At 40.2% G+C, this 23867-nt stretch overlaps 1 protein-coding gene across 3 annotated transcripts in view; it reads left to right on the top strand.

Annotated features, from left to right (window-relative positions):
• The window catches only part of RPRD1B (regulation of nuclear pre-mRNA domain containing 1B), a 52370-nt gene extending 33894 nt beyond the window's left edge, over positions 1 to 18476 (top strand). For 2 of the 3 annotated variants that reach the window (XM_039864314.1, XM_039864312.1), the window contains one exon: positions 15794 to 18476. In XM_039864314.1, the coding sequence (XP_039720248.1) occupies positions 15794 to 15943 (150 nt within the window). In that variant the 3' untranslated portion in view covers positions 15944 to 18476. Of the gene's footprint in view, positions 1 to 8998; positions 9114 to 15793 lie in introns of all 3 variants that reach the window. The other variant, XM_039864313.1, reaches the window with a different exon arrangement.
• The last annotated feature ends 5391 nt before the right edge of the window (positions 18477 to 23867 follow it).

Raw genomic sequence — 23867 nt, forward strand, 5'->3', positions numbered from 1 at the left:
GTTGTGTTTGGCATCTTTAACTGACCATAATGTTTTTGAGGTTCATTTACATTGTAGCATGTATTAATACTTCATTCCTTTTTATGGCTAAATTGTCCACTATATAGATATGTGACAATTTGTGTATCCATTCATCTGTTGATGGACATCTGGGTGATTTCCACCTTTTGGCTGTTATGAGTAATGCTGCTATAAACACTTGTGTACAAGTATTTTGTGTGGACATACATTTTTATTTCTCTTGGGTATATGTATGCCTAGGAATAGAATTGGTGTCACATGGTAATTCTGTGTTCAGCCTTTTGAGGAACCACCAAACTTTCTCACTGCAGGTGCGCCATTTTATATTCCCACTAGCAATGTGGGGCGTTACAGTTTTTCCACATCCTCACCAACACTTGTTATTGTTTGTCTTTTTTTTTTTTTTATCCTAGCCATTCTGATGAATCTGGAGTGGTATCTCATTGTGGTTTTGATTTGTATTTTCCTACTGATTGATGATTGAGCATCTTTGCATGTGCTCATTGGCAATTTGTATATCCTTTTTGAGGAATGTCTATTCAAGGCCTTTGCCCATTTTTGAATTGTGGTGTTTATTTTGTTGTTGAATTGCAAGAGTTCTTTATACATTTTATGTCATAGACTCTTGTCAGATTTATAATTTGTAAATCTTTTCTCCCATTCTCTGTCTTTACACTTTCTTAATAATGCCCTTTGAAGCACATAAGTTTTTAATTTTGATGAATTCCAATATCTGTTTTTTTTTTCTTTTGTAGTTCGTGTTCTGGTGTCACATTTAAGAATTCATTACCAACCCCCTCAGATCATGAAGATGTGCTCATCATATATTTTTTTCTAGGAGTTTTATAGTTTTAGCTTTTAAATTTAGGTCATTGCTACATTTTTAGTTAATTTTTGTGTATGGTATGAGGTAGGGGACCCGCTTCATTGTTTGCATGTGGATATCCAGTTGTCCCAGCACCATTTGTCGAAGAGACTGTTCTTTCCCTCACTGAATGCACTTTTGTCAAAAATCAGTTGGCCAGAGGTGGATGTGTTTATTTCTGGACTCCATTCTATTCCATTGATCTATATGTCTGTTCTTTGTTGGCATCACACTACTTTGATTACTGTAGCTTCATATTCAGTTTCAAGATCAGAAAATATGAGTCTTCAAACTTTATTCTTCTTTTTCAATACAAACACTATTGTTTTTGCTATTGGGGACTCTTGCAATTACGTGTGAATTTGAGGATCAGCTTTTCAGTTTCTGCAAAAAAAGCTATTGGAATTTTAATAGGAATTGCATTGAATCTGTAGCTTGCTTTGGGGACTCTTGCCATCTTAACAATCTTAAGTCTTCCAATCCATGAACATGGGTTTTCTTCCCATTTTTTTAGATCTTGAATTTCTGCTGCAGAATTTTAAAAAGCATGCCGGAGTACCACTTACTGATGCATTTGACGTTACAGGGCCCTATCTAGATGCCATAGGTATCAGAGACCACAGTAGAAGGTAGTAGTGCATGTTGTCCTTCAGTAGGCATTGTTTGTCTCCCCACCAGAAGGTAATGAGTATGTATGCCTTGTACTCAAGCAGATTATTAGGGCACAGTCATGACAGTCAACTTCCCTCTGTAAACTAAAATGGCACAAAGTAAATTGGCCTGGATGTCTAGTTAAAGTCTTGTAACAGGATTATTGAGCTGGATGAGACTTCAGAGATCATGTAGTCTGATTTCCAAACTGGTGAAGAAACTGAAGACCCAGAGAAGGGAGTTAGCCACAGACTAAGAATAGAATCCAAAGCAGACCTATGATAACTTTCCATCAGGTTTGCGTTTTTGTTTATTCTTGGTTTGTTTCTTTTAAATTTGATTCCATAAGGTCAAAGGCAGGAAGACTTCCTACGCAGAAGAGTAGCCAAAGTTGAATGATTTCAACAATTCCAAAGAACCTTGTTTTAGAGAAATGACATCATATGTTGAGGGATTAAAATGGTCGCATGATGCATTTCCAGAGTGGCCTCCAAGAATAATACCTTTCTAAAGTTTGAGAGTGCCCACTCTGCCACCAACGTTCTAAGTAATGTCCTCACTGTAACTCTGCATGTTCTTGCTTTTAGGTGGTGGTGGGTCGGGGATTGGCTAATTGAACTTGAAACTGTGGCTAATTTCCCCCAGCTTGCACCTTTGCCTTGGCTATAATAAATACTTAGGAATAGAGCCTTTTACTTTAGACAACACAGCTGGAAAGGGGGAAAAAGCCCAGAATCCAACATTGCCCTGTGACTCCTCATATTTCTGTTTGTAATTTGGTTGTAACAACTTGAGAGATTTTTTGGCCATAGCTGAGGGAGTACTAAACCAAACCGATTGCCATCTGTTGTTTTTGGCAGCATCCCCCACCTTCTTGTGGGTTGTAGATGGTTAGAAGCATTCATTTCAATAATGGGATAGGCAATAGGTGGAGATAGAGCGTCAACTTTGGAGTAAACTATCCCCTTTTCCCATGATGATCAAAGCCAGTGTCATTGTCCATCAAGAACAGGTGGAAACAGTTGATCTAATCCTCATTTTAGATGAGAAGAAAATACATAGGGCTCCTATCAGCAGTTTAAGGTTACAGAGGACATCAGTAAGGACCAGAACCCCAATCTCCTGACTCTTGACTCTAGAAGAGAACTGAAAATCCTTGCCCAGAGCAGCCTCTCACAGCTCTGCCTACCCTGACCCCATCTACCTACCAGTTCTCTGCCTCACTGCTTTTTCTTAGCATATAATTCTTTCCTCTCTACTTAGCAGTGCTATCAGCAGTGCCACAGGCTGTCTGAACAGTTGTTGAAAAGGTCAGTCTGCTTGTATTGGTCAAATGATCATGGGCAGCTTGTACTCATATCCTTCCCCACATGGCAGGCCATGGCTCGCTCACTGCTTTGTCATCCCTACATTGATATGAGAGCTTCTCTTTTATTTCCAGCTTTCCCTACAGTAGGTGGGGACGTTTTTTGAGTTGTGTTTCTGTGAGTGATATGGAGTTTGGAGGCTATGTGTTGGATCCTTGGATTCCTTTCATTCATGTCAGTCGCTGAGGGCCCTGATAGCTCAGGCCACATTTTTAGCTGGACCATCAGGAGGTGTGTGTGTGTGTAGGTAGGTACGTGTGTGTATTCTTTCTGTGTCACAATGTGAAACCTTTTGTATTCATATCTTCACTCTAGAAAAAAAAAAGAAGCCACATAATCATTACAATGTCCTTTGCATACTTGGTGACCTAAGGCCATGGTTCACCAATATTTGAGACTTCATGTTGAAAAGGTGACGTGATTTCAGAGCTCTCTCCACTAGAATCCCATACTTTTTAGCCATAGCGTTGTATGTATGTGTGTGTGTGTGTGTGTGTGTGTGTATCTATACACATACACACACACACACACATATGTATATATATAAAGCCCCACTTTTGGTGATTCCTCCTACTTTCTAGAGTAGCGCCACTGAGTTTTAGCTGGTCTATGTAGCACTAATTTTTTATATTTATAAAGTACATGTAAATGTTAAGTCAAAACAGTATCTGGGCCTCTTGTCACTGGGCTCATTTGCCAGAACATTCATTCTTACTCAGTATTCTCAGATCTGTATTTCTTTTCTTTCTGTTTATAAAAGAAACACATCATAGGATACTTAGAAAATAAATATAAAGAAAAACAATCAAAATCACACTACCCAGAGATAATTACTTTTAATTTTGGTATGTTTCATTTCATTTTTCTCCTATTTTAAAACTAAAGTGATCATAATATGTAGAGAGTTTTGTCATGCTTTTTTTTTTAACTTGATCACATTAACAGAAACTTTATAAGCATTTTAAATGCTTAAATACGTATGGTTGGATATTCAGTGATTGTTTTTATTGAGGATCATGTTTTTTTTTTTACTTTGGGCTAACTTGCAGTGTTTGGATTATTCCCTTCTTGTAAATTTCGGGGGGAAAAATGGATTCTGTGTGTGTCTGCCTGTCTCATACATGCTGAAGGCCATATACATTTTAAGGTCTTTGTCACCAGTATACATTCCTGCCTTGGGAATTCTTGTTCTTTTCCACAGTATTTTAAGCAGTCTAGAATTTCTCTGAGTTTTGTAGACAGACAGACAGATACAAAGTAGATATACATTTCCACAAGTTAAAGACTAATCTTTGTTTTATGAAAGAACATTGAATAGTTTAATTAGACAAATGGGGCTCTCTTCTAGGTTTTAAATTATTTGTTTACATTTGAAACAGCTGTGGGAAAATAGCAGCTACTTTATAACATTGACTCAAGTGAGCATAACTTTGAGAGCAGAGTTCAGATTACAGAAATTTGAGCTCTAGTATCTGAGTGTCTTTTTGACCCAAGGGGTACATGTTATCTTGAGCAAAGATCTATTTTTAGTTTTTATGAAAGGTTCTGCTGCAGGCATACCTTTTTTATTGCACGTCAATTTATTGCACTTCACAGATGTTACAGTTTTACAAATGGAAGGCAAGACCCTCTATCAGCAAAAAAGAAACACATTTTTGTGATCACTTTATTGTGGTCTGGAAATGAACCTGCATTATCTGTGAGATATGCCTGTATTGTTAAGGTGAGCCTTCTACTCCCACTTCAAGTCGTGATCCTTGAGGAAAGCCAAATTGATTATGGCGTACTTTGCAATATTGGAAGTTAACATCTCTGACTTTGTTTTACTCTCAATAAAATGTGGGACTTGAAATAAGGTCAGTTTGACCTTTTCCATGATTAGGGCAAAAAATGTTCATGGTTATAATCAGGAGCCAAAAATGAAACCTTTGCAAATGAAGCCCATGAGCTCCCAAGGTGTGCATGCTTTATGTGAAGATGTGATGTACCAGCCAGCTGTCATTCAGACTTTGCAAGTCTCCTTATTTGTTCTCTTCTGTATTCAGATCCTATAGTTATCTTTAGGAAAAAGTGTGGACAAATCTTTTTCCATTAGATACTTTGATAATTTTAAGCAGAGTAGCTTTGTAAATTCCAACTCAAAAATTTACCAGCAGCCTTCTTGGGGTTTAGATAGTGATTATGAAGACACATCCCACCTTCTTTTCATGATGTCTGTTATGATGTGTTTGGTACTTTTCTGGCCCCTTCTCTTTTGCTCAGTTTCTTTTCTGTGGCTAATAGACTTAACTAGGAGTTATTCCCATAAAGATACCATTTACACCTGTTATGATTCAGTGATGAGGACTTGCAATGCCTGTTCCAGGCTCTCTCTGCTTTCTCTGCTGAGTCCAGTGGTCCTCGCAGCCTTTTATCTTTGGTGTGGTTTCTCATTTATAAAATAATAATTTTACCCTCTCCTGAACAAATAGTTTTCAACACTTGTCTAATCTGAAGTTGTTACTATCCGGCTTTCCTTATCATGCAGGGCATTTAGGGCCAATTTATTTTCCTTTCTGCGGAAGTCTCCAGTGGATTGGTTGAAGGTATTCTTCTCAGCAGGCAGCATGCTTTGCATCTCTACTATGTATATATTTCTAAAATTTCATTCACATGAGCACACCCCACACCACTACCACCATTCCTTTTTAACTAGCACAATATCTTGTTTTCACTTGCTAACTCTACTTCTGCATCCACTGCAGCTTGGCATGCATATCTTCATTCCACCGAGGGCGCTGTCTTCAGAATTCCCCACCAGTGGTCTAATTTCAAACCAAAAGATATTTCTCAGTCTCCGTCTCTCACCTCCTTTCTCCTTTTGGCCCTGTCTGTAGCATTTAATACTGTTTATTACCTCTTATGTGTTTTCCTTGCCTGGTGTCTGTGTGCCACCCTCTGCTAGTTCTAGTCTTTTTATTTATTTATTTTTTTGGGCCCTGTGATAAACTTTTCTCCATCTTTGCCCTGTAAATGTTGGCATTTCTTTAGACTTTTTTTCATTTTGGACCTTTTCCTTGAGTGGTTTAAATCTAGATCTCTAACCCAGACCCTTCCTTGTACTTCATACTCATATATATTATTTCCACAGACATCCCAAACTTAATATAGTCAAAACAGACCATCTTTTTCCTTCTAACATTTCCTTCTCTTTCCCTGTCTTAGAGGATGTCATTGCTGTTCATCAAAACCAGACACTAGACCTTATGCAGTGTTTCTCCCCCTCTTCCTTATCTCCCACATCGGTCAGTGAGCTGCCTCTTCCCAGACTCTCCTCTGCTGCACTCTACCATACAACCTCCTACCATCATTGCCTCTCTTCCACATTGGAGTAATTGCCAAGCGTTGTGATTTTTATCTCCTCAGTTTTTCTTGCATCTGTCCCCTTGTCTTTGTTTCTGTCTCTATTTCTACCACCTTAGTCCAGACTGTCATTGTCTCTCATCTGGTCCCCTGTGGGAGCCTCATTACTGATCCATCTGCATGTGCTCTCACATCTTCTAATCTGTTCTTCCCATGGCAGCCCTACGATGTTTTCAAAATCTGCTCTGAGCATCATTCCCCTGCTTAAACATTTAAATGGCTTCTCATTGCTCCTAGAACATAGACCCAAATCCTTGCATGTTCTCCCCATCGCATACACCCCATGACTCGGCCCCTGCTGATGTCATCACCCATGTATCTCCTGCCACGTTCCATTGCATTTTGTTTGTGCTGGCCTTTTTTGTCTCAGCTTTACATGTACTGTTCCCTCCGCCTGGAACACTCTGCCCACTTTTCTTCCCACCAGTTACCTAGTTGATTCCCATTCATCATTCATATTCCAGTACAAACAATATTTCCCTGATACCCCCTCCCATCTCTACCCCATAAAGACAGGTCCCTCCCCTTTCTTCCCCATATGTGTTGTCTGTCATAGCTCCCTAGCTTTTTTCTTCAGAGTACCATGTAGTTTGTCATTCTGTTGATGGGTTATTTGGTTATTTCTCTGACCGGATCATAAAGTCCTATCTGTATTGTTATTCTTTCATCACTACTCCTACCCCAGGCACAGCATCCTGTTCTCAGGTGGCAGGTATGGTGGGTGCAGCTTGGTTCATTTCTAGACTAGATCAGAGTTCAGCTGATCCTTGAATAAAACAGGTTTGAACTTCACAGGTCCACTTATATTTGTTGTTGTCCCCCCCAACCCCCATAAGTATTCAGTTGGCCCTCCGTATACCTGGGTTTTGCATCTGCAGATTAAAGCAACCATGGGATCAATAACAGTATTTTTGATCCACAGTTAGGAATCCGTGGATGTGGAGGGCCAACTGTATACATTGTTCTAAGGCATTTTATAAGAAGGGACTTGAGCATCTGCGGGGGGTCCTGGAACCAATCTCTTGTAGATACCAAGGTAGACTGGGGTTAAGTTTTGGGGAGTCAGTTATACACAGGTTTTTGACTGCTTAAAGTGTTGGCACTCCTAACTCCCATGTCGTCCAGGGGTCAGCTGTATGCCTTTGATGGGGACTCCCTCCCTACGAGGTCTAGGCTGTGCTTTGTAGACATATTCTTTTCCTTTTCTTGGTCTTTAAATTCACAGGACTGGGCAATTTTATAATTAGGAACCATCTAATTATGAAGTTCTGGAACCCCCACCCCCCATGTTGGAGGTCCAGAGCCCTTTCATTTTCTCAAGCCAGCTTCTAGTTAAATGTGCTAAATTTTCTGAACATTCTCAAGTGGTTTGTTGGGGGGAAGAATTTGTGTCCCATTAATAATTCTTTTTCTTTGGGTCTGTATGTCTTAACATATAAATCAGGAAGATTAAATATTGCTCATAAAATAATAAACATAGGAGGAGTAATTGTTCTTTCCCCCTCATATCTGCTAATTCCTTTGAACAGTTTGGTAAGTACCTGGTCTCATCCAGATGTCATACCCACTCCACAGTATAGGCATATTTCCATTCCTGTCTTGTATGTTAGGACACGAAGCCCAGCAAGATGAGGTCACATCACAGGCAAGTCATAGAGTTGGATTTGAACTTGTTTTCTGACTCGGATTTTTTTCTGTTCTACCATGGTGACCTCCTTTCTTTTTTGTTTGCTAATAGAAAGGAATTGAAGTCTTTGTTGCTTGTAGAGAGAGCTGTATCCAAATGCAGTGCAGTAACCTACAGGCTGCCTTGCCCCAGGCAGACCTTCTAGCACTTAAAATTATAGTAAATCTTGCTTAAAATTATGTTTTGTGAAAACTGTCCTTTTCCTTTCTACCTTTGTTTCTCAGCTGCCTTCCCAGAGTGCTTGACTCTGCCAGTATTTGGCTCAAAAGGAGAAACAGTTGAAAGGCCTGCACCTTTGATGTTTGTCTTCACAACATCAATAACCTGGTTTTCCATTAAAGTGGTCCTTAAGCCAGTTTGTGGGCTTTGTTACTTGTATAAAGCTTACATTTTTGACAGTTAACTTAAGAAAGAGAGAGAACTAATTATAAATAGTAAATAGTTCTTCTTGTACTTTAGTATTCTGATTTTATATAATGAGGGACCCATCGCATAAATAATGTGAAGGCCTCCGGTGCATTTTTTAAATAAGTCTCTTTTAAAACCTTTAATGGACATCTGTTAAATTGTAAATATTTAGCTTTATAATTACATTAAAGTTTGAAAATTTGCCCAGTCCTAAAATTGATTTTATTTTTATTAGTTTAGTTATGTGTAAACACTTTTTATTCTTCTTCCCTTGCTTCTGCAAATCCCTGTCAGAGGTTTTTATGGTAGCAGTAGAAGCTCCCTTAAGCTTTTTGGTTTAAGGGTCCTTCGGGGAGAAGTACCCCGAAAACACTTTGCGGTATGATTTCAAGCTTACGAAGCCCATTTCTGTTTGATTCATTCAGTGGATGCTTGTAATGGTCTAAGAACATTCCTCTCGTTGTAGTCATTTTGTCATTTTTCCTTCTGGGAAAGGCTTTGTCTGTACCTTTATTACTGATTTTGGTAATGGAGCTGAGAGGCCCTGAGCCCTAGGATTGGAGCTACAACTTCCTGTTTTCCTTGTATCTTCCTCAGCATCTTACTCAGCAGCTCCAGCCTTGCTGTGACACCCCAGAATGTATCATTTTGAAATGTCGCAGCTGCTACTAAGTCATATGGGAGCATGGAGCTGGTTGAGAGAGAGGTGCAGGTCAGTGATGGTTTTTTGTTCCCACATAGATCTTTGAAGAAAAATTAGAAGTGGCATTCTTATTTTCAGTATATATACAAGATTTATATGTTGTATTTTCTCTAAAAAACAAGGGGGGCTGTAGTGAGAGAAAGAGAAAATAGTAAGTTGTAGTTTAAATAGAAGCTGTAATTTCTAAGTGTAGTCCCTATGAGCCTTGGTGGTGAGGGTAAGCTTCCTGGCAGGGTGAGGAGGGCTGAGAGGGCATGTGAAATAATATTCGGGTGAAAGTCAGCTTCCCCTTTCTGCTTGGATCTCTCCACCTTCATGCAACGAAGCAGTTCCAAGCAGTTCTTTGACTTAAATTCAGTGTGGCAGGTTACCTTTCAAACAGGGCCCTTCATAGTTGGCTTTGTGCATAATAACCCGTTATGACTCTTAATTGGGAATAGCCGAGCAGTGGGTGATTTTTATATACCATATGTCCTATAGCACAACAGGGCAAGATAAAGGAAAACATGAGTCTCGATAATAGAAATCTTGTTTTGTCAAGTCAGGCCTCTGCCTGTGGTGTTATTTCTAACATAATTTTTCTTATGTAAATACTTCCCAGCAAGAAAAATGTAGGTTTGACAATGTTTACATTTTGATCAGTATTTTTTACATGAGTTGCTAGAGGAAAAGCTTCTAATTTTGTTTTGAAAATGAAATTCCTGTAGAAAGGTCATCGCAATGTCAGCCCCTGTCATTTTTAACCCTCTTATCCCAGAGCTCATCTGCTTGCAGCATGTCAGGTCTGGCTTACTACTGTAACCAAAAAAGGCAAAGAATGTGTAAGCCTTGTCAGCCAGTTGTCTTAGTGCTCCATAATGGTCTGTGTTCACAGTGTCAGCTGGATCCACAGGAAGCAGGGGGATGTTGAAGATATTTTTCTTTTGCAACTTGGGAGAGTCGGTGAGGTGAGATTCAAAAAGCTTTGCCAGGAACATAAATCCTAGGCATTATCTCAGAACTACACATTGGGCCTTTACCATCTATGTTTTAAACATTTCTTGGCAGTCAAATAAATCTGGGCAATTTATCACAGGTGCCCACCTCCTCCTCCAACTCTTCCTCAAGGATCCTGAAACTGAGGGTAGCAACAGAAATCTGATAAAGCTCTTACTGTTTCCCCACGGCCTCTCTGGAATGAGGTAGAATTTGCTGCAGTAGGTGCATATTGCCGAATGGAGGATGCAGCTCAACCCCTCACCTTTGCACCACCCCAGTGTAAATTATGCATAAGCAGGAAAGGAAAAGCAACAGGACTACTTGGGTTTGTCTTGTCTTCTCTTAAAGAGTATAGTAAAGGAAAGGCAAGTGTCTGAAGACGGGAGTACAAAGTAGAGCCATGTGAACTGTGGTTGGGATGAATCAGCCGGTAGGGAGAGGAGCGATGAACAGGAGTGCTGCCGCAGTGTCATCCTGCTGATAAAAATTGTGCAGGTCTCGATCTCTCGAACTCCTGTACCACGCAGGGTACCATGAGGGTTAGATTAAAGGCTTAGTGCTCTATTAAGCACAAGTGTAAGGTGTTTTAAACAAGGTGCATGTAACCACCTTGCATATCATTCCTCTGAGTGGTCCTTGTGTACTAAAGAGATTGTGGGATACAGCACACTTAAATGAGTCAAAAGAATTTGAATGTGTCTCATCGCATTCAAGTTGGGTTTAGTGATATCATGAAAAAAAGCCTGGATTTCTTAGTGCAGGAGTTGCTGAGGGCGCAGTTTGGAACCTTGTAGCAACAGAGTTTGTGGCCCACACTTGTTAGAAGGCTGGCTGATAGATTCTTGGGTTTTCCTGGATCTGTGTCCTTAACCTGTGCAGAAGGAAAGAGGCTGCTGAGGAAATGCCATGAGCCGACCGAGGGAGCATAAGGAAGGGAAGAACTGGGAGGCAAACGAAGGCTGGCGTTGTATTTGGGGGATCGTTTTATTTGGATTCACTCTTGAATTATTTGTTGGGCCATGGCAACGTTTATAGATGACTTTACTTGGGAAAAGGCTGAATCTATTTTTGAAAGGAGGGATAGGGGCGATTATAGTTTGTTACTACCGAATCTCCGGAGGGTACTATAAAATTACTATAGCTTCAGTTTGACCTAGTCAGAGCTCGCTGTGAATTCTGACCTGCTCGTCTGTCCTCGAGGCGTTAAGTGAGGTCCTTTAGCTGTTCCAGTCAGTCAGGTATGTGTTTTAGCAGTTTTAAAGACAATCTTTACCTGTATTTGTATATTCAGACTATATACCTGCTAACCCTTCCTTGCTGGTGCACTTAAACCTCTTGGTCCATAGGTCTTTTTTTCTTCTTTTTTTTTCTTTTTTTTAAGAGCAGTTTTAGGTTCACAGCAAAATTTAAGAGGAAAGTACAGAGATTTCCCAAGTACCCGCTGCCCCCACACATGCATAGTCTCCACAGTCAGCATCCCCCACCAGAGCGCTATGTTTGTTCCTGTAGATGAACCTACAAAGTCCACAATTTACAGTAGGGCTTACACTGGTGTTGTACAGTCTACAGATTTGGACAAATGTATAATGACATATATCCATCATTATAGTACTTTCACAACTCTGAAATTCATCATAAATGAATGTGCTCTGTCCATTCATCCCTTCCCCCTATCCCCTCCACTCCTGTCTCGTAGTTGTGTCTTTTCCAGAATGTCGTATAGTTGGACTCATACAGTATTTAGCCTTTTCAGGTTGGCTTCTTTCACTTAGTAATACACATTTAAGGTTCCTCCATGTCTTTTCATGACTTGATAGCTCATTTCTTATTAATGCTGAATAATGCTCTGTTGTTTGGATGCACCAAGGTCTATATCCATTTGCCTACTGAAAGACATATTGGATGCTTCCAAGTTTTGGCAGTGAGTATGATTGCTGGATCATCTGGTAAGAGTATGTTTAATTTTTGTAAGAGACCGCAAGACTGTCTTCCAAAGTGGCTGTACATTTTGCATTCTCATCAGCAATGTATAGAATTCCTGTTGCTCTACATCTACGTCCGTATTTGGTGTTATCAGTGTTCTGGATTTTGGCCATTCAGATAGTAGGTGGGTAGTGTTGTTTCATTGTTGTTTTAGTTTGCATTTCCCTGATGATGGAGGATGTCGTTTGCATATATTTTATTTCACTCCGTGGCTTGTCTTTTCATTCTCTTGACAGTGTCTTTCACTGAGCAGAAAATTTTCATTTTAATGAAGCCTAGCTTATCAGTTCTTTCATAGATCATGCTTTTGGTGTTGTATGCAAGAAAGTCATTACCAAACCAAAGATGATCTACATTTTCTTCTATGTTATCTTCTAGCAGTTTCATAGTTTTGTGTTTTACATTTTGATCTGATTCATTTTGAGTTAATTTTTGTAAAGGATGCAAGATCTGTGTCTGGATTTTTTATTTTTATTTTTTGTGTGTGGATGTCTAGTTGTTCCAGCACCACTCTGTCTTTTCTCCACTGTATTGCCTTAGCTTCTTTGTCAAAGATCAATTGACTATATTTATATGGGGCTATTTCTGGGCTCTCTTTTCAGTTTCATTGATCTGTTTGTTTTTTTTTTTTTACCAGTACCACATTGTCTTGATTACTATAGCTTTATAGTAAGTCTTGGAGTCGGATAGGTCTAACTTTTTTTTTTTTCAATAAACTTTAGAATCAGTTTGTCTGTATCCGCAAAATAACTTGCTGTGAATTTGATTAGGATCACATTGGCTCTATTGCTAAAAGTGGGAGGAACTGACATCTTAACAATATTGAGTCTTCCTATCCATGAACAAGGAACATCTCTCCACTTTTTAGTTTTTTTTCACCTGAATTTTGTAGTTTTCCTCATACAGATATTGTACATATTTTGTTAGATTTATAAGTATTTCATTGTTTTGGGTGTTAATGTAAATAGTATTGTGTTTTAATTTCAAATTCTACTTGTTCATTCCTGGCACATAGAAAGTGATTGACTTTTGTGTATTAACCTGCAACTGTTTTTTAATCCTTTTCAGTCACAGTCCCACCTCCCATCCTTTCTCTAGGAATCTCTTAGACTCCTGCTCTTGCTCTTAAAATAGAAATCTCTATGGAAAGAGTAACCTAGTGGCATGAGGAGGCGTGGGCAGCTTTCATAGTGTCCTGAAGAGAGGACTTTTTTTTTTTTTAATTAAAATTATATATCGAGAATATAATAGCAGCCTAAGCATGATGAGATAACCACCTCCCACCTGAACCCCAGCAGGAACAAATGGAATTTCATTTGTTTGTTTGTTTGTTTGTTTGTTTGTTTGAAAGATGGCCTGGGAAAGAGTTATTTGAATTTAAAGTGGTATCTAATTAGATCAACTGCCTTCCCTTTAACTCGGAGCAGGGCTTGCTAAGCTAGTCTGAGGATCACCAAAGAGTGAGAAGCCTTGGATTCTGATATCAGCTCAGCTCACTAGAGACTTGATTTTCAGACAGTTTGTTCTTGAGGAATTCCTTCAACTAAAGTACTCCGAAGCCAACAGGAGTGGATCGCTAAGTCAGTGTGGCTTTCATTTGTCGTCTTTGGTCAGAAGATTTGAGGAAGGAGCAAGGGGTAACTATTTAGTAACTGTTTTACCCTTTTTGTACTTAGAATTCAGGAGAAGTTAATTAAGTGATTCCATGACCTATAATATAGAGAATCTGTCTTCTCTATTAATTCCCCTTGAAGTATATAAAACCAAGTAAGAAAACATAGAGGGGAGAACAGGAAACCTTGACAATTTAGAACCTCACATTTGAAATTAGTCTTCAGTTTGGAGAATGAAAGCTGGCTAATGTTTTGTACTTATAAATAATGTTGTTTTATGTATTATTAATTCATTGGACAACTGTGTTGAACGCTTACTGTTTACAGGGCCCTGCTGAGGTTGGTGGATGCTGGGTGAGGCAGCTCTTGAAGTTTACAAGGGGAGTCATTGTTAATAATTTATCTAAGTCACTGTTTTAGTCATATTAAGTCTACAAAAGAAAGGAATGGTGGGGTACCAAGAGAGCGTACTCTCCTCCCCTGTCTCTTCATTGGCTTTCTGTGCGAGCAGCTTATTTCAGGTGGAAGGCTGGCTGCCTGCCATAGTAAGAGGGTAGAGCCTCCCTGCCCACATCCAGATTCCCCTCTCCCACTCCTTATTGGACTTTGTCTTTACAGCTTGAACTAAGTGTAGGCCACTTTAATCTATTTCCTGTCTTAGCACTCTTCCCAGAAGTGCTTAGGCTTGTGTCTTCAAACCTTCTGCCTCTCCAAGTGTACATAAGGTGTCTGACATGAAGGTGTTTAGAACTTGAAGAAAGATCTTGCAGGTGGTCCAGTTCTTTCATTTTCAGATAAAGAAGGTGAAGATGTAGGAAGAGAGGGAACACATCCACAGTCACAGAGCAAGTTAGAGTCAGAGCCACTACTAAACCCAGGTCTTTGAGTCTCAGCCCAGTGCTTTCTGTCACATTTCTGCAGGAGGCTTTAGTCAGCAAGGACCCAGCCTCAGGAACATCCTTGTCTTTGCAGAAACACCCAGGAGAGTGGCACAGCTAGAGGGAAAAAGACAAGCCCTGAGGCCATAAACCAGCACACCTCATGTGGCCCAGGGTGGTTATTCCATACAAACTTATCAAGAGGACCTTTAGCTGGGAGCCAAGGAAAGAAAATAGTATACCCAGATCCTGTCATCAGGAGAGTTCTATTTTAGGGGTACGTGGAAGTCTAAAATGAATGGAGAGAGCGCCTAAGAGCAGCCTGTTAGGGGCCCAGATGCACTCTCAGTGCACAGGAGGGCTCCAGAGCAGGCAGAGATGGGGACGAGTCTCCTGGACGAGGAGAAAAGGTTTTCCTAGAGAGATGGGACACAGCGGGTAGGCCAAGGAGTAGAGGCAGGACTTTGCTGGGACCAGGAGAAGAAGGGTTTGCATTCCCCTCAAGGCTTTAAGAGAATCCTGAGCAAATGGCCCAGGCAGGCAGTAGCCTGTGCATAGGGGGTTTGGAAGTTGTGAGAAATACAGTTGGAGTCATGGAGATGGTGCGATTGCCATGCTTCACTTTCTGCAAGAGTGACTTGGTGAAACCTGGGCTTTTGTAAGATAAGTCTGGCATGTTTAGGGGAGACTAGTGGAAGCTTTCTCGGGGACTTGTTGCAGTTACTCAGGTATGGAATAAGGAAGCCCTAGTCACAGATGATGGCATTGGGCGTTCTGAGTTCCTATAGTCTTTGTCTGAATAAGTCTAGGTTGATCTCTAAGTTTAACACAGAAAGTCTAGCTTTATACTGATTTTTCTAGCCATGTCTAGGTATAGCCCTGAAAATAATTGTAAAGCCTGAGCATCTGTTTTTTATTTTATAAGGCATTTTGAAATAATTAAAAAGCAAATAAAAGAAAAAATGTCACTATTTTTTACTCCTAAATCTCAAGTGCTAATAATAAGTTAAATACCATTTAATACTGTTGCCAGTACTGAACTCTACTTTCTTTTTTTATATAAAGTTTTACCTTTTGAGAGTTTGAAAACCCTAGCATTGTCCTTTTAGCTGAATAGGGGAGGGGCAGTCCAGTGGGGAGAAAATAGCAAGAGGGTGAGAGTGTCTGTACCCGCTCCTTACACCTGACCGTCTGCACACACAGGCTTAACTGTACTGTCTTCTCTTTGTCTCCTCAGGAATATAAACAGAAGCTTGCTCGGGTAACCCAGGTCCGTAAGGAACTGAAGTCTCATATTCAGAGCTTGCCAGACCTCTCATTGCTGCCCAACGTCACAGGGGGCTTGGCCCCTCTACCCTCCGCTGGTGACCTGTTTTCTACTGACTAGGACAGGTGTTACGCCCAGATTCCCATCTCTACCAGCAGAAAAGAGGGCGAGTCATGGTTGGAAATAACCTTATAGCCCCTGGTTCTATCCCTCCTTCCGCCCGGCCCCCCAACCTCCCAGCCTCAAGAAAGAACCGCAGACTCTGATTTTCCTCTCCGGCCTCTCATGTTGAGCACAATTCAGAAAAGTGGCAAGTGGAATCCAGTTTCGAGTGATATTTGGAAAAAATACAAACTTTATGTTTTTATGCCACTGTTGATTTTCCATTCTTAGTTCTCTCTTTACATCCAAGAAGTTATGAAAATCATGTGTATTCTGGAAGCTTTCAGAAGAATCTCATCCCTGATGACAGCACTGTGTCATGAAAGCAGCTTCTCCCATCTGAGCAGGGCTTGTTCAGGCTCAGTACAGGCCTCCCCGAGGAACTCGCTCTGGGGCCGTTGGCTTTCCTGACTCCCATCCATCCACCCCTGAGGTCGGAGGCGCACCTGTGGAGCAGTTTCGCCATCAGGAGTTTGTCAAATCTGATTCTCCCTCACCACTACTTCTGGCGATGTGTAGTCAAAGGTTAGGTGCATTTGTCTTGTAAGCAGACTAGAGAATCTAGCAATAAGATTCAAAGCTGATCTGGGGCATACAGTCATAGTTCAGAGACAGAGTAACAGGGATCAGAAATGTGAGTTAAAAATAAGTTATTCACTTCAGGTTCTTACAAACAACCTTCCCAGGCTACACTTATAAAGGGTCCCACCCACTGTCATAGAGCACGTTCCTAAAAACATGATCCTTTGACCACAATTGGTCGGGAAGGTGGTGGTTAGAAATGGCACTTGTGGGCCCCAAAAGCTAAAGGCATACCGAGAGTCTGGGCTTTGCGTGGGTATCGCTTTGACCCTTTCTCTTGGGAAGTCGGGCACGCGCTAACATTTAATTCACTGTGTGGGCACATGTCCTCAGTATGGTGACTAAACTTGAATATCTCCCTTGCAAATATGACACTGTGCATGTTCCTCTGCCCATCAGTTCACGCCACTGCACATTTCCTTGTACCTGTAGGAGGATGAGTCCTTTGTATCAGATGTTATTGAATAGCTCATCTTGGGCAAGGGAAGGGGGCAGTCGGGGATATTAATTTTGGGTTTTAATTATATTATCATGCCAGCTGACATTAGGACTACATGATGTAGTTAGGATTTTTACCTTGCTTTTAGTAAAGGTTAGGCCTGCTAACTGTAAATCATTCTAATTTGACAGGCTTATTTTTGACATTGGAAAGGGCAGAAAACGATTTGCCCCAGTAGTGTAATAGGAATTATAGCCCAGAGGCTGAAATCCAAAAGCTGTAAAAGGATTCAGTTGGGGCAGCGGGAGGCGGGGTGGGGGGGAGGGGTGGCACCTTCAGAATCTTCCTTATTTTGAGTTGCTATTTTCAGGTTTACCAAAAAGGCAATTACATGTAATTTTACATGTTAAACATGTTAAAACATAACCTATGTTTTTAAAAGTGTAACAGGCTGTCCTTGGATGAGCCCTCCAGCCTGCTGTGAAGGGAGAACAATGGAAAGTCATAGGTTTTCAGTTTAACTCTCTGTTGAACCTAGTAGCATTTAAGCTATTTTTCAGATTCTAATACAGACTGTGCGTTGTTTGCTTATTGACACTGCCTGTTGTCCTGTCATTATTAAATTAATGAGTCTATATATAAAGTTTTTCTCCCAGAGGCCGTAGGGCAATAGGTGAGTTTACTAAAATTGCAAGATGAATTCCACTCTTTCCTGTTTCTGCATACATGCCCCCTCTCCATGTGGTGTGCTGCTTTAGTCCTACTTATTCAGAACAGATCCTAGGACATTCTCTGTGCTTGCTTTCACCAAGGAAGCAAAATTTTACTAGCCACAAACCAACCAAAAGGGTATAGTAAATATTTGCTCTTGGTCAGCTAGATGAAACATTATAATGGATTTTGCCCACTGCTGTATTTTATCTGATTGAGTCTTTGACCAGCAATTGGTGCATAATTATCATTACAGCTAGAGCAGGAAATGAAACTATAGGAATTATGTAAATGAACATGTTGGCCTCTTAACACCTGTTACTAGTGGACTTCCTGTGAGGAAGTTAGTTTTGGTTTTTGTGTTTTTTTTAAATGAAATGCTTTTGTTTTTTAAATCTTTACTTCTCTCACATCCTCCCCAAGTGTGCTTACTTCATTTGTTTAATTTAAGTGACTCTTTCTCCTTGTATGTATGAGGTGATCAGGCCATGGTGGGGTGGGTGGTTTTGTTTCGTGTTTTTTTCTTCTTTACTTAGGGCATCCACAGGCCTCAAAGGACCTTTCCTTTAGGTCATATTCCTCAGAAAGTCTTCAATCTTCCCTTCATTTTTTTTTTTCTTAAAGAATATTTTTAAAGCTTAAATTTGTATATTAATTTAGGACTTTATTTAGAAGTATAGGCTGTCATTGGTGACAGCAGTATATTCTGAAATGTCTCATAGATATATATTTTTGAATAAAGATGGCGTTGTTGGACGACATCGTGTGATGTTTCTTTACCCTGTTATGGAATACCCAAAGCTTTCTTTGTAAGCAGTGGGTAATTAGTAATCACCAAAAGAGATTGTGCTGTCTGCACAGAATTGTGTCCCTTAGGAGTTTTTGTGACTCTTAGTGGCCCATAAATACTCAGCACTTACATAGTATTTTCTGGTTCTTTCCAGGGGCTCAATTAGCTTTAATTAGCCAATCCACACAATACCCAGGAGAGGTACCTCCATAGTTTCATCCTCATTGTACAGAGTGGGAACTGGTGGAGAGAGGTTAAATGACTCCCCAGTACGACACAGTCTCTGATAGATTAAAATTCGGAAATTCTTTGATTTCAGTGCTTTTGTTCACACCACTTGGCCCAAGAGATTTGATTTTGGCAATACAATGAAAACCAGTCTGAATAGTGAAAAGAAAAATTTGAGATAATTCAAACTCAAGTGGTATGCCTTTAAAAACATTTTCATGGGTTTTCTTTCTCCCTTTCACTTCTAAATTTAATGAAAGCATATTGACTATTATTGGTTAAAACTCAAAATAATAGAAAAATGGTTGGAAATAGTTCCTTTTGAAGTATTGATATCTAGAAAGATGATTTTAACTTTTCCACTGGGCGAGGGCAGCATTTGCCAGAAGAAGTAGGGTTACTCATTTATCTCGCGATGCAAAAACTGTGGTATCTGCGGTCCTTCAAGACTAAATGCGAATCGAGTCCAGAATTAGGAAAGTTGAGACTATGCATTATCCAAATTCTGTCTTAAAAGATAAAGGTTGAATGTAATATGTGGATCTCAGGAGACCAGATCTCCTTCTCTGTCCCCAGGTTTCATGGCCTAGTTAATGTCTTCACTCCTACCTATAAATAGTAAGTCCATAATTCCTCTGGTTTAATTAGCACTTCTGGCTACAAAATGTGACCGAAGTCCTCAGAACGGAAGATGGAACTACCCAAGAGTTCATGAATCTGTCAAAATGCTTAACTTTTGTGATAAGAGCCATTAATTCTCCGTGTAACCTTCCTGGGCAAGGTACTTCTCTCTCTGGGCCTCAATTTTCTTATCTTTGAAATGTGGTATTGGACCGAGTTATTTCCAGGCTCCCTGCCAACCCAAAAAGCTTATAATTGTGTTGCATGAGAAGAATGCAGGACTGAAGTCTGAGAACACTGGATGGCATGTCCTGGTTCCCAATAATATTTGTTAGATGAATAATATAATATATGCATATATAGAGCATGTATGAAACTCTGGAGAGCGTCATCGATAAGGATCAGAACACGACACAATGCCAAGACTCAGAAGGTGGGATTAAAGACAGTGGGAGCTGGGTGCAAACAATCTGCATTTGGATTACTTGAGATGTTTAAGAAAAAGCTGTTTTCCAGCCTGCTTTGCTATCTTTCTTTCTCCTAGGATCAGTCATCTGTCCCAACTCATTTCTCATCGCCACCTCCGTGGGATTTATCTATTTAAAAATTATTCTTCCACTCTGAGGCACGGATTCAATTAAGAATCCATTATTCTCCTGTACAGTAGATTGAGATTCATGCAGCTTTATGTAGTATTGGAAGCCCAGTTCAGTTTTTTAGACTCTGAAATAGTTATTTTGCATTAAAAATTTGTTTCTAATGCTGGTTTGATAAATAGTAAAATTAGCAGTATGACTCAGAACTTAGCTAATATATTTTACTAATTAAAGGCAGTTGTGGCAAGTGATGACCCACATCTCTGATCTCTCACTGTGATGACCTTGACCAAGTCCCTCAGCCTTTCGGGACCTCAGCAGCTTCTTAAAGGAAATGAATGAGGCTGACTAATCTCTGAAGCCCTTTCCAGATCTGAAATTCTGTGATGAGGCTTTCAGAATATTTTTTTCCTACCAAAAGTCTTATTAATAATGCACTCCACAGATTTTTAAGTGCCAGTTATCTGCATGAATCCTCAAATATAAAAATGGTAAATCAAAGTAGTTACAAACATACCTATTAACTTTAAATGAGATGTTTGAAAAAAGGGCCTAGTGCCAAGTCTGGGACAAATTAGGGCCTCAATGGTAGCTGTTAATAAATTCAGTAATGAACGTAGGTATTTAAATGCACCAAAGGTTAAAATAGATGTGTTTGGGAGGTAACAATAGATACCACATACTAATACCATATGCTGTATTTACAATGGAGGTGGTCAAAAACCTGTACCCCCCTTATATTCTCATTCACATTGAGAGTGTAAAAGAGTCAGGAGTCAGAGTTGAAGAGGATTTTTGGTGGGGATTTCTTTGAAGAGAGTCTGTTTTGAGCCTCCTAAGGGAGGCTACTGGATGCCACCTGCGCCTTACTTTAAAGCTATGAAAAAGGGCCTCAGGGGAACTTAATATGTGTCCCCTGTAGGGTGATGATCCAGTGGCTTAGACCCCTGTCTAGAAAAATCTGAAGGATAAGATACAGTGGCCGGTAGGTGCTTTGATGATGGAGCGAGGAAGGGGGTGCTGAATTGGGTGCAGCCTCCGTTCCTAGAGTTGGAGCAGGGGAGACCTGCCTGCCTCCTGCAGAACAGATGCCAGCACGTGCAAGAGAACCCACACGGGGTCATCTCCGAACCTGACCAAGAGGCATGGGTATCCTCAAGGAGGTGGACTTCTGACTTGCCATGCTGAGAGATGAGCAGAAAGTAGAGAGCCAGAGACACAGGCACCATCGCTGCGAGATCCCTGGTGATGGCGGACAAAGGTGGGATGACTGGGAGGAGGGAGAGGATGAGCCGCTCTGAAGAGCGTTGGGGGAGCCCACGTGAGAAAGGATTAGTTAAACTCTTGCCAAGCCAGGGCCCAGTCGCCACAGCACCTAAATAAGGCTATTCTCTTGCTTTGCTTTCCTTTCCTCATTCCCATTGTCCTAAACCTTACTAAACAAGGAGGCCTCCCTTCCTGATGCCGGCTGCCCACCTGCAGCAGGCCGAGAAGCCTCGGCTTCAAATAATAAGCCATTTTGATTATAACATGAGAGTGGACATTTTCTGAATTGAGACTATTTTTTACCTTAAGTGACTGGGATTTATTATTATTAAATAAGATTGACTAGAGAAGTTGTGGAGGCCTGAGTTTTCTTCTCGAGTTAGGGGATGCACTGCTCCCACAAACTGGATTTTTCAACAGGCAGTAGGAGACTCGAAGGTGCACTGTGAATCCAATTCCACAAGCCTGCTTATTTATCGCGATGGTTACACATGATTTATTTTAGAATCTTTACTTCTCGCGTCACTGTTTTAGTTTTAACTTGAAAAGTTCATTTCCACAACTTTGAGTTGTTTGTTAGTGAATTCATGAATCATCCTTCTGTGTGTATGTGAACAATCTTTTTTTTAATTGTGGCAAAATACACGACATAAATTTACCATTTTAGCCATTTTAAAAACATACAATTCAGTGGCATTTAGTACACACATCATGTGCAACCATCACTACAATCTAGTTCCAAAACGTTTTCATCCTCTCAAAAGGAAACCCCATATGCACTAAGCAGTCACTCATTACCCACCTGCGCCTCACCAGCGACCACTAACCTGCTTTTTCTCTTTGTGACATTGCCTGTTCTAAATACTTGATATAAATGGAATCTACAATATGTGACCTTTTGAGTCTGGCGTCTTTCACTCAGCATAGTGTTTTCAAGGTTCATCCTTGTTTGTCAGAATTTTATTCCTTTTAATGGTCGAATATATTTCAGTGTATGGATAATCCACATTTATCCATCAGTTGTTGGACATTTGGATTGGTTCTACCTTTTGGGTAGTGCTGCTGTGAACATTCTTGTACAAATTTTTGTTGGAACACCTGATTTCAATTCTTGTAGATATATGTCTAGGCGTGGAATTGCCAGGTCATATGGTGACTCTGTTTTACTAATTAAGGAACCACCAAATGATTTTCCACAGTGGCTAGATCACTTTACATTTCCACCGCCAATTTCTCCTCGTCCTTGCTGTGTTAGTCAGGATTCTTCAGAGAAAGAACCAACAGGGTGTTCATATATATAGACAGATTTATTTTAAGGAATTGGCTCACGCAATTGTGGAGGCTTGGTAATTCCAAAGTCTGCAGGGGAGGCCAGCAGCTAGAGAGACCCAGGAAAGAGTTGCAGTTCACATCTAAAGGCAGTCTGCTGCCCAGAATTCCTTCTTGCTCAAGGGGGATGCCAGTCTTCGTTTTAAGATCTTTGACTGATTGGATGAGGCACATCTACATTACTGTCATCCAGAAAACACCTTCACAGAATAACGTTTGACCAAATATCTGGGCACCATGGCCTTGCCAAGTTGATACATAAAATTAGCCATCATGCTTGCCAACACTTGTTATTTCCATTTTTAAAATTGTACCTGTATTAGTGTCCTAGGACTCTAATAACTCTGTAAGAAAGTTCCACAAACTGGGTGGCTTAAAACAATCAATTTCTTGTCCTAGTTCTGGCAGCTAGAAATATGAAATTAAGATGTTTGCAGGGCTGTGCTCCCTCCAAAGCCTCTAGGGGAGGACTCTTCCTTGCCTTTTCCAGCTTCTTGCAGCCCCAGGCATTCTTTGGCTGTGACAACTACTCTAATCTCTGCCTCCACCTTCACGTGGTCATCTTCTGTGTTTTTGTCCAAATTTCCCTCCTTTTTATAAGTACACCAGTTAGGTTAAGGTCCATCTCAATAATCTTAGCTTAATTAAATCTGCAAAGACCTTATTTCCTAATGTCACATTCACAGATACTAGTGGTTAAGACTTCAACATGTATTTTTGGGGGGGAGGGGACACAATTCAGTTTATAACAATAGCCATCCTAGTGGGGATGAAGTAATATCTCCTTGTGGTTTTGATGTGCATTTTCCTAATGACAGAGGACATTGAACATTTCTGTGTTTATTGCCTATTTGTGTATCTTATTTGAAGAAATGTCTATTTGAATTCTTTGCCCATTTTTTATTTGGGTTATCTCTTTTGTTGAGTTGTAAGAGTTATTTATCTATTCTGGATGCTAGACCCTTATACATACATGATTTGCAAATATATTTTCCCATCCTGTGGGTGTCTTCATTCTCTTGATTGGTTTTTTGATGTATGAATTACAATTTATTTTTTTTCTTTTGTCACTTATGCTTTGGGTCTCACATCTAAGTAAACATTGCCAAATCCAAGGTCATAAAGATTCTTCTATTTTCTTCTAGAATTTTATACTTTAACTTTTATATTAAGGTGTTTGATCTATTTTGAGTTAATTTTTGTACATGGTATGAGGTAAGAGGTCAACTTTATTCTTGCATGTGGGCATTTAGTTGTCCCAGCACCATTTATCTCAAAGAGATTATTCTTTCCCCTTGAATGGCTTTGGTATTCTTGTCA

The sequence above is a fragment of the Pteropus medius genome, unplaced genomic scaffold, assembly GCF_902729225.1.
Source record: "Pteropus medius unplaced genomic scaffold, Ma_sr-lr_union100, whole genome shotgun sequence".
Classification (NCBI taxonomy): domain Eukaryota; kingdom Metazoa; phylum Chordata; class Mammalia; order Chiroptera; family Pteropodidae; genus Pteropus; species Pteropus medius.